Here is a 14595-nt window from a genome sequence, read left to right as displayed (position 1 = left end):
TTATATTAATATATAATAATTATAATTATTATATAATACATTATAATTATAATATAATATAATATATTATTATATATGTGTAAAGCTTTTATTAAAAATAAAAATTAAATAAAAACAACAAATTATTTCACACTAAAAATTATTATAATTATTAAAGTGTAAAGTAATACTAAAATTATATTATATTGTGTTATTTTACACCAATTTTTTTATAGTGTACAATAATAAAATACACCACGTTTAAAATAATAAAAATAGGTGTAAAATAATTTAAGTCATTTTCATTTTATTTTTATTTTTAACAAAACTTTAACTCAATTGACCAATTACTGCAATATACAGAATAATAAATGTTTTTATTTATTTTTATTTTAACAACTAAAGAAAAAAAATTCTAATATTTAAAATGTATCATTTCCATTTAGCCATATAACATATTCATCCCCTATATTCATAAAATATAGGGTTTCGCGGACTTGTCAAACAGAAATATGATAATCCTTTGAGAACCGAATTGCAGTACTGATGAGAGCCTCGAAAAAGATACTAACTACATTGAAGAACTGTTAATTGGCGATGGTATCAATCTGATTGCGATAACTATCTATATATGTTATAGATTGGTAGGAATTAACGGATATAACAAGGAGAGAAAATATCACTGCTTACAGGGTTATATGTATATATATCTATGTTACATGCAAGTACAAATTACTTCATAAATAGCTGGTTATGCTATTTAACAAAAACCATTATAATTTCGGCATGTAGATGATCCTTTTAAAACCCTTTCAAATTCTACATATAGATGATATACATACAATATGATCGAATTTTGATACAACTCTATCTGACTATAGTTGGTTGCAGTGGCAGGCCATTAGATAACTTCCATGCAACTCAATTAGCGATTTTTCGCCGTTTTGTTACCGCATTCCTCGGAAGAACCCTAGTATAGGAGAGTAGAGACTAAATCCATCTCGCTGAATTTAGTTAATTTAATAGATCTTTCATCTTCACCGTTGAGCAGTCTGATAAACTATCAAAGATGTGTTTTCCTAAGAACCTGTGGCGGTTGCATATTCACATTAATGTTTAAAATGATAAGTTGGCCATGCAAACTCGGACAAGTAAATTATTGAAAATAAGATGAGTTGGCCATAAAAGAAAATTTTTAAAAACTAATAATATTTTTATTGAGTAAAAATAAGGTTGTCATTCTTTTTACGGTTTGGGAAAACTAAGAATAAAACAACAGACACGTGTAATTTCAACACATAAAATTAAGTAATTATTTCTTGCTTTGATTAATAAACAAAGAATTAAATTAAGTAGGGTAACCCTACAAACCTATATCTTCTGGCCGGTTTCCACAACTTCTGCAGTTAGGGTTATAGGGAATACGCAGTTTTTCTGCGTGACCAGAAAGAACTGCAGTAAGCCTTGCAGTGTTCACGCGGTCTCTTTTGATGAGTTCCGAAGATTTATTTTTATTATAGGTGGGTCATGGCTGACTATAGTTTAATATATTCCATTGTGCTCATGTTTTTAGCACGTTTTTACTGTTTTTGCTAGTTTCGCTATTTGCTATATCACTTTATTTGTTTGACTAGATAACACTGTTAGTTATTTTTCATTTTTTGAAAGCTATAAAAATTTCTTTAATATGTTAAAAAATAACTGATATATATATAACTGAATGTTATATAAAAAAAGTTAAAAATAAATGAAAACATTTTTATTATACTTATTTTATAATGTCATATAATTTAATAACCGAAAAAGTTATTTTTGAATGGTGAAGTATTTTTAAAACATAATTAACATAAACATAAAAATAAAATTTAAATAAAATAAAAATTAAATTTAAATAAAATAAAAACAAAAAACTTAAAGAAGTGCAACTAAGATAGAAAATTGACAGATAAAGCATAATCATAGAACCTTTTTTAAAAACGTTCCCACAAATGAAACTACAGAACATTCAACTATGCCAAATGCCAAAGTGCAGAGAGGAGATTATGTATAAGAAATAATGCAATATACGAAGAATATAACAAAATCATATATAACAGAAACAAAGTGCAGAATTAAAAACAATTATTTCAAGTAAAATGAACAAAATGTGTTGTATGTGGACATGTTTTAAAATTAATAAATTAACTTTTAAAGTTTTAAATTAAAGAAAATCTTACAGTAAAAGTGGATGTATCTGTACTCAGAGGCATGTGATTGCGATAACCATAAGGAGCCTCACAGCCGTCACATGGATGTAAAAGTCTATTATTGTTATAGTTGTTATTTTTTAAAGTTGTGGTATTGTTGATGGTGTTTTTGTTGTTGTTGTTGAAAATTTTTTTGTTAGTTCATATTAAATTTTTTTTTAACATAAGAAAAAAAAACAATGCAAACAACTTGTATTAATAGGCGTAAAATTATTGTAAATTATTAAATAAATTAATAGAATATAAAATTTTCAATCTTAATTGGTTAAATATTTAACTCATTTAAATAAAGTTAAAAAGAAAAGTTAATTAAGTGCAAGCTAAATTGGACTGCCTACATAAAATGTATATACTAATTAAAATTTTATTTCATATTTAATACAAATAATTTGATTAGCTTTTAATAAAATAAAATAGAATATCAAATAAGTCGGAATTAATAAAGTTAAATGATTTCTTAGTAAGAATACTACAAATAAATGTAAAATATTATCTCCATAAAAAGCTAACCTAAGAATATATTTAGGTTTATCATTTAGTTTAAAGTTAATTCTTAAAAAATTATTTATATATTACGGATTAAATTAAATTTTTTAATACTTAGTTAAATTTTAAGTATAATAATATTAAAACCCGATTTATAATACTTAAGTGTTTTTATTAACAATTTTGTTAATGTAGAAATGCAAAACATATTTCATTTTTGCAGTAAGTCCTGTAACTCAATTTTCCATTTTTCTACATTAAACTATATTTATACATGCAATACATATTTTTTCAATATAATAATATTATTATAAATACATTATAAATATAAAAAATATAAATGTAATGAATAAAGATATAATAAATTTAAATATAATACATATAAATATAAAAAATATAAATATAATACAATAAATATTGATTTTATAAATATAAGTATAAATATAATATATATCTAAATAAATATAAATTTAATATATTAAGTATAAAATTTTAATAAATACAATAAATAAATATAAAATATAATAATATCATAATATATATAATAAATAAAAATATATATATAAATATAAAAAATAAACAATACCATAAATATTAATATATAAACATAATAATTAAATAGTAAATATATATCTAATAAATATAAAATATATTCTAATAAATATAAATACTATATCTAATAATATAAATATTATCTAATAATATAATAAATATTAATATTATAAATATAATAAATATAAATATAATATATATAAATATAAAATATATAAATATAATACAATAAATATTAATATTATAAATATAAATATCTAATAAATATATCTAATAAATATAAATATACATCTAATAAATATAAATATAATGAAAAAAAATTATGAAAAAATGAGTAGTATATAATTAAAAAAACATAGTAAAAAAATAATAAATAATAAAATTATTATAATTCATTTTACATATTTAGAAGTTATAAAATCTTTTAACTAAAAGAAATTATAAATAAAAAAATTTTAATAGCACTAATAGAAATATGTTTGCGGCATTCAGATAATAATAAATATTTCTTCACTAATATCCTTGTACTATAATGTAAGCCTAAGAGTTGCTGGACATTGAATAACAGACTCTCTTTCATATGTTTAATACATTATTGCACTCTATAATAATTTATCAAAACATTAAACAAAAATTCCTTCCGTCATATTTAAATATTAGAAAATACATTAAATAAATAAATATTTACATTACAACAACATACATAATTAACAAATACATCTATATATACTATGAACTTCGCAGTCATATTTTTATCTTATAATAATTAATAATAATATAATAAAAGCTATAAACAAAAATGTAAACAAAAGTTTTTGGGACTATATTTAAATATTAGGTAATACATAAAATAAATAAATAAATAATAAATAATAAATAAATAAATAATAAATTAAATAAATAATAAATAAATAAATAATAAATAAATAAATAATAAATAAATAAATAATAAATAAATAAATAATAAATAAATAAATAATAAATATATTACAACACACTAAGCAAATGTATCTATATTTACTATAAATTTTATATAAACTTATATTTTAAACGTATATTAATCATAATATAATAAAATATATATAAAACTAATACATATTTACGCTATAGTAATTGATCTATATTCGACAATACAGTAAATAAATAAATAATATCTTTATTACAACATCCTAGTAACTATATATATAATGAACATTCAAGTTATATTTTAATGTTATATTAATTAATAATAATTTAATAAAATATACAAAAAGTATAAAAGTGTTTAAAAAAATATATATCATATTTAAAAATGTATATATAATACACAATAAATAAATAAATAAAAAATAAATAAATATATATATATATATATATAAAACACAAAAAAAATATAAAAGTATGTAAATAAAATATAAAAATATATAAATAATATATAAATAAAATATGTAAAATACAACATTTCAAAATTTAATTTTTGTTTTCAATTAAAATATGATGAAACAAACTATTTTTAAACAAAACAGTAACGAATTGCAACAACAAAAATTTTTATTTTTTATTAACTGAATTTATTGATTGATCATACAACTGTTTTCAGTATAGTCAATTACTCATTATTATTGGTCTTCGCAAATAACTTTTGTGGGCTTATTAGCCCATACACAGTTTTATGAACTGCTAGTGCCAGGCTTAAAACTTTGAGCCTGAAGAAAGTCGCTGAGGCTGCCAAATATTGCACACAGCTTTGCTATTTAAACTCAAAGATTTTTATTATTCGCAGAAGTCCAGACACCACAGCAGATTACTATTTTCAAAACCAGCTTATAAACCAAACTTAATCAAATTTTATAATTATTGTTGTATGCTTTTCTATACTGTTCTGTTGTATATTTTTATTTTATATATACATTTCTCATTTATAAACAATTTATACATAAGTTTAATGTGATATACTGTATAATAATATGAGCTTTTGTTGTTTACAGTTTTATAATAATTTTTTCACATTAACTAAAAATAATTACTCACTTCTTTGGAATTGTAGAAACGTAAGGCATCAGCACCTTATCAACGAATGAGCCAAAACCCAAACGGAAATTGGATGTTATATTACGCATAGTCTCCGACAACAAATCACCCAATGCTGACAATTTATTTTTGTCATCCTCCATGGATTTTGACAAGTCCATCAAATAATAAAGATCAACTGGATAATCTTCTGCTTGTGAGTAACGGAAGCTCAAGGGATACACTTCGTCTAAAAAACAATTTCAAATAATATATTATACAATATTATATATTAAATTATGTATATACATACTTATGCGCAACTTTAAGCTCACACGTTGTGGACTAATTTGTACAATGTCGCTGCCTGCTGCAGCACTAGATGCAGAGCCAGCAGCAAAACCACTTGCTCCGCCACCATAAGCAGCACCGTATGAACCCGAACTAGAACTGCTGTATGAGGAATTGGCTGCATAAGAACCACCATACATCATTTGCCCACCGGCAGCACGCGCCGCACCACCACGTGTAAGTTCACGGTTTATAATGAATTGCTCTTCTGTTTTCGGATACCAAATATATTGTTCCGGACAGATATTTGAGTAACTATGATCGAAGCAGCGTGGTTTGTCACCATGGTCGGGTTGCATGCACCAAGCACAGCTTTGTGTTTGTATGCATTCATGGCACGTGCGCTTATTGACGCAAGGATTCTGTGTTTTGTCGGCTAATTGAGCCTCAACGGAAAAAACGCAACTGCAGGCGATGAAGAGCAGCACCACCTCGGCCAGGAAGCGCTGTTTGGAAAACATATTTGTTTGGTTGTGTGTAACTGATTTGCTTGTGTAACTGATTAATAATGCTGCAATAGAAACGGTGTTAAATTAATAAAATGCAATTTAAATGAAAAAAATAAAAATAATTAAAAAAGTCAGAAAAAATTACGTAAGTAATTCAATACGTTGACCAACAATAAAATTAATTGTTTTAAATAAATTTTTATTTTAAACAATTTGTATTTTATCAACAACCGGTAAATAATTCATCGTAGGCTAGGCCAGGCAAACGAGATAAGCTCCACGCTGAAAGCGAAAAATGCTTTAAATAAGTTTTATGTCACCGAAGCGAACCTACTTGACTTGACGTTTGCTAAACAAACACTGATAAAACCACAAAGTAAAAATACTAAAAATGCAAAATATTACGATAAAACATATTAACTAAATACTCATAGCAGTTAAATTGAAGTAAATTTAATCAAGAAAAATTCAAGCCAATAACCAAATACATTTGGCGTAGTTGGAGCAGGTGAGAGATGCGCGGATTGGGGACACATAACATAACATAACAAAATATTAATAAATTCAATAAAAAAATTAAGATTGAAAAAAAGAATTATAATAATATCGAAATAACAGCAACAACAAAGCAACTCACAGATACGCCAATGTGTTTTCATACACAATCACCAAGATTTCGAATGAATCAAATCACTTCAAAAATGACTCATCCGCATGAGAAGTGACCGAGAGCAAAAATTAATAAATTAAAAATAAAACAACGAAAACGTAAGGAAATGACGGAATACGTGTGTACATAATTACGACAACTCAAGGTGGGAGATTCATCGACACACATGGATTACGTACATAAGCAATTGCAGGGGACGTGAGTCCGTAGTGCACCAACCACCAGAAATTTTACCAAATTTTCAACAAAAATGTAAATGAAAAATTCTTATATATGAAAATATATCACCAATGGTTCGTTCAAGTTAAAATCTATTAGCTACGGTGGGGAACATACATAGGGTATAGTCTCACATATACGGTATGGTATGCTCTATGAAATAATATGGAAAACATATAGTATTAACGAAACTTAACATAGCACTATCTAATCTCAGAGTAGACACTAGCCGTACAGGGCGGTATGTAGATCTTAGATCAATCATTGAATAAACAGCGAAGCTTGTGAGACATGCATAAATTAGTCAAATATATGACAGAGACTCTGTAGAAACCCCCCCAGTTAAGAAAGAGTAAAAGAGCCCAGTTGCACTAACTCGAAAAAACCTCAATATAAGAAACTTAACTACAAGCTTTTAATTTCATACCTTACTGTTTGTATACTAAAAGACCTTAAAATAGATCCGGTCAAAAAATACATAAGGAACAGAGCTCTGAAGCTATATGCGAAAACCGACTTAGCACTATTTAATCTCAGAGTAATCACTAACCGCACGGGGCGGTACGCAGATTTTAGATTAATCATTGAATAATCACGAAGATTATCAGGAATACTCAAATTATTCAGTGAGATGGGTGGGACTCTACAGAATTCCCCCAGCTATCATAGAGTAAAAGTGTCTAGATGTACTAACTCGGAAAAGGCTTAACATAACTTAACATTAATAACCTTACTGTTTGGAAAATGAGTTGATTTAATATGTAATTCTCTGATTGTACTCCTATAAATTATTTCAAAGTCAATAATACAAAATTTCATACCACAAGCAAATTGTTCTATTCCATTTAATTCATGTCAATTTCCATAAAATCAGAACCTAATAAATGATCAAAGCTTTAGTGCTGTCTAATAGCATTTAAAATAAAACATTGAAGAAGAATAAAATAATATATGACGTTTCCACTAGCTTCGTTAGATAGGTTAACTGACTTAAGATTCAAGTAATTCAAGCAATCTCAAGTAACTTAACTGGTTTAATGAAGCCAGTGGAAACATACTATTAAGCTTAGAAATTACAGCTCCAAATAAACATATTTAATGTTAAAAAATAATATTATTCGTTTCAATCTCATATTCAAGTATGATATGGTATCCCATAAATAGTCGACTTAGGTTAAAACGTTGCTTATACACCAGATAAAGAGAACTACCAAAATCTAATTTTTGGTATCTAATTGACACGCAGACAATATCAAAGAGAATAGCTACGACTTCTCCATTTAAGTAATAAAACAACATAAAATAGAATAGGTACGATCCTCCATTTATGTAAAAAATTGAACTAAGCTAACAAGTTAATAATCATTGGTATGTCCCCCATTTTAAGAATGACAGTTCTGTAAGATCGGTGGAAAAAAAGGATCCATTATTTTTATTATGTTAATTTCAATTCTTAATCTCACATCCTATAAGAAACTGCTGTAATCTACATTATTAGATGTTATAGTAAATGCTAATATAGAAACGGATAGATAGGTAGATAATCATCAGATAACTGAGGTAAAAATATATCAACAATCAGAGAAATTGAATTTGATTATCAAGGAAAATAATGTAATAAATTTTTCCACTACAAATAATTCTAATTCCATAATAGTAAGATGAGTTGTTCAATAATCTTGCCTTGATAAATATGTCAGGAAACATCAGAAGTTGGCAACATATATATAAAGGACTATATAAATAATAATTAAATATATGTAAAAACTATATAAACGGTTTGTTATTTTAAAAGTTTACAATAATAGCCATTAAATAATAAATAAATAATAAAAATGAGTAAACTCAAAACAAATAAAGTAATAAAAATTCCATTATAGGAGAACCTAAGAACTTATGACTAATTAATTCTATTACGTTGGACATAAGATATTTATAATTGTTTTTTTTTGTTTATTTTATGAATGCAATAGCTTTGGAACTGCAATTTAAATCCAGCTGTTATTTTTTTTTTGTCTAGCTAACAACTGGTAGAGTGAAATTGATGCTTTCTAGTATCAGTTATTGCAAAGCATAATAAAATTTAGAAAAATTAGATCTATTTCAGAATATTGTCTTGATTAAGAACAGAATATGGTGCAGCAATATAAAAATAGTTATAACTGTTATGTTCAAAGAAGTCTATTGACTGCCAGGTACAATCGTTTACATTCTCTGAATAGTCTATCAACTAATCAACAAAATAGTCAATGGAATTATGGATACAGTTCAAAACTACCGGCATATATACAATCTAGACCTCCTTAAGGTCCCAAAGTTCAACCACAATACGGTTTTAAAACATTTGCATAAAGATGGTTACAAAAAGAAGTTTGATGTTCTAATATGGATAGTGTGATACACTAATAAGAATCGAACCTGTATATTCGAATGGAATAATAACAGGATATTTTTAAAGAATGTGGTAACAGGAACTGTTATGTGATCGAAGATAGCAAACTGTATGAAAATCATATTTTTTGTGTCTTCATGTTATTTTGTAAAGTCTGTAAACTCTTAATCGAGTTTAGATTCTTTGAACACATCATAAACTATTTGTTTTTTTTATATCATTTGATCCAATGAATATTTTGTATTAAAATCATGAAATTTCTTTCAACTTATAATAAGAATTGAATGAGGTAAACTAATTCCAATTAAATAGAATACTATTTATTTAAACTAGTTTACCCTTTCTACTGCGAACGATCCAAATAAATAGTTGTCATATAAAGTTTAATTTAACAATGGTTGAGATAGGGCTTGTGTTATCGAAACAAAATTCTGTTCTTATAAGATCAGCTTGAATATATAACATTTGATAATTATGGTCAGAACTTCCCCATAAGTTATACTAACAGTGTTTCCTCGCATTCACACGGCAAAACGTTTGTCGCTTTCGATTGGCAAATCTAGTTTTGCTCTCGATCTCTTATATTTCGCTCGAATTTGTGACCCAATCAAATAAGTTAAGTGTAATCCCAATATTATTTGAGTTACACATATGCTGGCAAATCAGTACCGTTTATTTTATTAATTCATTTATTTTTAGCTTTTTTTGTTATATGCTTTTAATTTAATTTATAAATATTAAAAAGGCCAAAAACAAAACAAATTGCCAATTAACATAAAACAGCTGTTGATTTAAGAGTGAATTTGTTAATCTGACAAAATATCTAGAGTGTTATAAATAAAGCTCTTGTGTTTACCTTAATCTTGGGTGAAAAAATTACCGTAAAGAAACGAAACGAAAATGAAAACTATACTAAAAGCAAATCTCTAGTTAAAAAATTACCCTAGAGTATTATGATCTAGATTCATGCAAAGAAGCATATTTTACTAGTGTCATAACGTAAAGAAAAAGAAGCGTAAAGTTTTCTTTATAGCCTCTTTACACATGCACACGGCAAAATTTAATCTAAATACCTAGCTCTAAATCAGCATTCACACGACATTTTTACTAAATGTAAGCGACAATCAACACTCGGAGGAAACCCCACAAATAAAGATTTATAAATTCAAAGGAAAATACTGATGTTCTTAAACAGAAATTTTAAATTTAAAAGAAAAATAAAAAACGAAAATCGTTTTCGGAAAGGTATTTCAAAACTTGATTTAGATTTATAGGAATGTTAATTCCTGTCGTGTGAATAGGTTTTCATAAATGTAGTAGTTGCCGTAAATATTTAATTTGGATTTTAAATCTATTCTACGTTGTTTATCATGTACCCTCATTTATGCTAGAAGTTTTAGTAAATGTTAGTTGTTATTATCATCAACATCTAGCATTTCCAGATATGACGTCATGTACTTTTATATAAACAAGAGCAGAAACAGGTAAGTCAACACACTAGAATCTTCAGGAAAAATAGGTTAATGCCTTTTTTTGGTGTAATTCTAATTATGGACAATAAAATTGTAGTTGAAACCAAAGCATTCTGATTTTGAGATTTTTTTATAATTACTAAATAAAATGATAAAGTATTTAAAAATAACAAAGCAAAGAAAATATTGAATATTGAAATTTTCGTGAAAATTAATAATCCAATTGTTATCTTATCCTTAAGTGAAGCGAAAAACGTCATCTTAGAAAGCTAACATACACATTCTTTTCTAGGAAATTGAATGAATCCAAACAACTTCGATTTAATTGACATGACATCGCGCCAATGACTAATCGCAATATTAACTCTCAACCAACTTTGCTATGCCATATTTATGGCTCATACTTATGCCACTTGAGATCAATACTCTGCTGCTCTTATACTTTTTACACTTTCAAAACTCATTGCAATTATAATTTAAAAATCAAACTGTACTAGATCATTTATATGCCCTAAAATCAAAAAAAAAAAAAACAAAGAAACTAATGTTCATATATAAAAAATAGTCTTTAACCCCACGCATTTGCAACGAAGCAACTAAAAACAACATCAAACACCTCTGAGAGATACGAAAAATAAATAGAAGCCAAAAAAAGATCGCTTCGACATCTGCAGCATAGAAATCCAAATAAATAGAAAACAGATTGATAAAATTATGCTTATAAACACTGCCTCCGCGTCTCCGAACGAGTCCATACACCGATGTGGGCGTTCTAACCAGTTCTGTGTGTTGCCTCATTGGCCAGCGGAGTCTCGACTTTTTGCAATTTCCTTCAGTTTAAACACAATTTAATTTTCATATTTACGCTTATTTATGTTTGCAATTTTACTCGCTTTCATTCAAATAACTTCTTTTCATTCAATTATTCATTCTTTAAACAATTTTCGTAATCACTTAATATTTTTCTTTATGCCAAAGATGAAATCATCTTTTTTTATTCTATAAAATTTTTTATTTGCACATTTTTCTAGCAAAAACCAATGTTCTTACGTAATTTTCACTTTCGCAATAAAATTTTTCACTTACACTTTCGTTTTATATTAAACACTCTACTATTTTTATTAAATTTAAATATTATTTAACTAAATTTTATTCCATCAGGGCGTAATGTATACGATGTCTTTGTTTCTCTCGATTTCGATTTCGACTTCGACTTCACCACCTTCCTCGTACAAAAGTTAAAAACAGTCTGAAAAAATACCAAATGGAATGTTCAATTTTATGCTGCCATACACGCAGAGTTGCATTTTAAAGGTAAGAAATAATGTATAGAAACTGTAAGGTGTGAGTTTCTGAAGTATGGCTCGCAAGTATGGCAAAAAAATGCATGCTGGCCTATATTCACTAAGCGAGCATTTGGCATCTCTGTTGCAAACTGTCAAGTGTTATGTTTTGACAAATAGCAAAACTAGCATAATGCAAGCAAATTACATTGCGTATAAAAATAAATAATTAACATAAATTGAAAATTAAATTGAATACAAAATTAAAACGAATAGTAAAATGTTGAAAATTTCAAAATAAAACACTGAAATTTTACTTTTATTCCAATTTTCTAATTTATGAAATTTTTGAATTTTGTTTGAATTTTTATTTACATATAATTTTTGACATATGATTGCAATATTCGTTAGAATTTTCAATGAAGGTTTACAATAGTTCGTTTATTGCGTTGGCAACACTTTTTTTTACTGGCCGAGGTAGAGAAAATAGTGTTTTTGTTTTGCGTACATTTCGGCCAGTATAGGCCAGTAACTTGCTGTTTTTTGCCATACATATACGAGCCATATATATTGTTGTTGTTGTTGTGATTTGAGTTAATGCTATTGCGCACTTTAACTCTTTTGTGGCTGGGGGGCTTATCCCTGCCCCACACTAAACTTTAACTATACTGGAATCATTATCATTTATTTATCTTCTAACTGATGACGGACCGTAGATCAGCATATCTTCCTGTGCGTCTTAAGGTAGACTTAAGGTATGTTAGGGTGGGTTGCGCAACGTATCAACTTTTATGAATAGTTTTAGGGCTCTGTCCTTGATGTATTTTTTCACTGAGTCGATTCTCTGATTTCTATGCATGTCTGTTGTTTTAATATACCAAGGAATCTTAATTAGTCTTCTTTAAGCCAGATTTTGTGCTATCTGTAATTGCTTTATGGCCGTATATGAGGCTTTGCTGTATGTTACACATCCGTACAATAGTGCTGGCCTAATTATTTGAGTATATGTTATAATAACTTTCTATTTTTGAGGTTGAAGCGATTATTATTAAACAGCGGCTTAAGGAGATGTAGAATTTTAGTACAACTATTCCGTTTGGATTTCATATGTTTATACCAATTAAGCCGTTTGTCAAAAGTGACGCCTAGATATTTTATGCTTCGTATCTTCGTGCCACCTACGCTCACTTCTGGAGGATGCTGCCATCTCTTTCGTGTTATGAATATAGCCTTGATTTTGTCGCTGTTAATTTTAATCTTCCATTTCTGGAAGTATTCCACCATGAGGTCTATATTTCTCTGTAAGATATTACTTACATTTATGGCATTCCGGTCAGAGTAGATCAAGGACGTGTGCCGTGTGTGTCATAAAATATATTTCAAAATGTATTTTAAATTGTACAATATTGCTATTTTAATTTCGGGTATTTTTTACCCGTTTTTTTTTACCCGTGATAACAGACATAAAATAATAAACTATATATTTAAGCACATCCTGTCATCGTGCTAAATGGGCAGAGTTGTAAATTCTGCATAAACTTAAAGTGATTGTCAAATTAAAGTTTTGCTTATTTTTATATTTGCTAAATTTTCGTGTGTTGAATTTGTTTTCATATTTTATCAGAAATATTAAATGCTAATATATAATGAATAATAAAATTAACTTCGATTGAAGATATAAGTATTAAAAATAAATAAATTGAATATATTTATTTTAGGATCAATTTTACAAAACACCTTTTAAATATCGACGTGACACTATTCTAGTCCGATTACTTCAACTGAAGTATATTGAATAAATTAATTACTATGAATGTTCTGCAATAGAAAACGAGTAAAAAAAGTACGAGTACGAGTAAAGTCTGTGTAGCTTTTAAAAAATGCTACACAGGGATGTTACACTCTCTTAGATATTCTCATTTACTATACAGTGTTACTTAAAGTTACTACGAGTAGCTCGTGGAACAGAGCTATTATAAATTGTAATTTTAATACTTACTTACAGATAGTGTTTAAAAAAATATGTTCCAGAAATACTAGTAATTTATTATATGGCTATTATTATTTATTATTATTATTGACCTTTTTCAATTTTAGCCACTGTAACCAGCTATTCCAAAGTAATTAGAGTTATAAAATGATTAGAGAGCTTCTTTCCGTAGGGACTTTTTTTATAAGGCTTTCAGAAAAGTCAATCTCATTTAATGAATAAAATAGATAAAATAAATTTATATATGAAAATATTATACCAATTTTATAAATATTTGCTTCACCCAACATCATTTGCTTTTCAATATATACCATAGAGTACCAAAGAAAGGTATTCTTTAATGTTTTCTACAAAATATTGTTTGACATTACATTTCTAATTTGTCCAATATCGTAAAAATATTTACGATATTAACACAAGCAGTGTTGTATAGTAAAATAATAATCATCTCAAATCAGATTTCAAATAAATCTCGTCCGATTTCACTTTAAAATGGAAAAATTTAAGATCTAGATAA

At 26.7% G+C, this 14595-nt stretch overlaps 1 protein-coding gene across 3 annotated transcripts in view; it reads right to left on the bottom strand.

Moving 5' to 3' along the window:
* Window positions 1–12081, bottom strand: part of LOC119669175 (integrin beta-PS-like) — an 18321-nt gene extending 6240 nt beyond the window's left edge. The window contains exons 1-4 of one of the 3 annotated variants that reach the window (XM_038078981.1): window positions 11892–12078; window positions 5566–6114; window positions 5274–5502; window positions 2196–2280 (exon numbers count right to left, since the gene is read on the bottom strand). In XM_038078981.1, coding sequence (XP_037934909.1) covers window positions 2196–2280; window positions 5274–5502; window positions 5566–6064 — 813 coding nt within the window. In that variant the 5' untranslated portion in view covers window positions 6065–6114; window positions 11892–12078. Of the gene's footprint in view, window positions 1–2195; window positions 2281–5273; window positions 5503–5565; window positions 6115–6197; window positions 6286–11891 lie in introns of those variants that run through there. The other 2 variants (XM_038078982.1, XM_038078983.1) reach the window with 2 other exon arrangements.
* Between the last annotated feature and the right edge of the window lie 2514 nt (window positions 12082–14595).

The sequence above is a fragment of the Teleopsis dalmanni genome, chromosome 1 (genome assembly GCF_002237135.1).
Source record: "Teleopsis dalmanni isolate 2A chromosome 1, ASM223713v2, whole genome shotgun sequence".
NCBI lineage: Eukaryota > Metazoa > Arthropoda > Insecta > Diptera > Diopsidae > Teleopsis > Teleopsis dalmanni.
The sequence above is the reverse complement of the archived record's forward strand: the minus strand, read 5'-3'. Positions and strand labels throughout refer to the sequence as shown.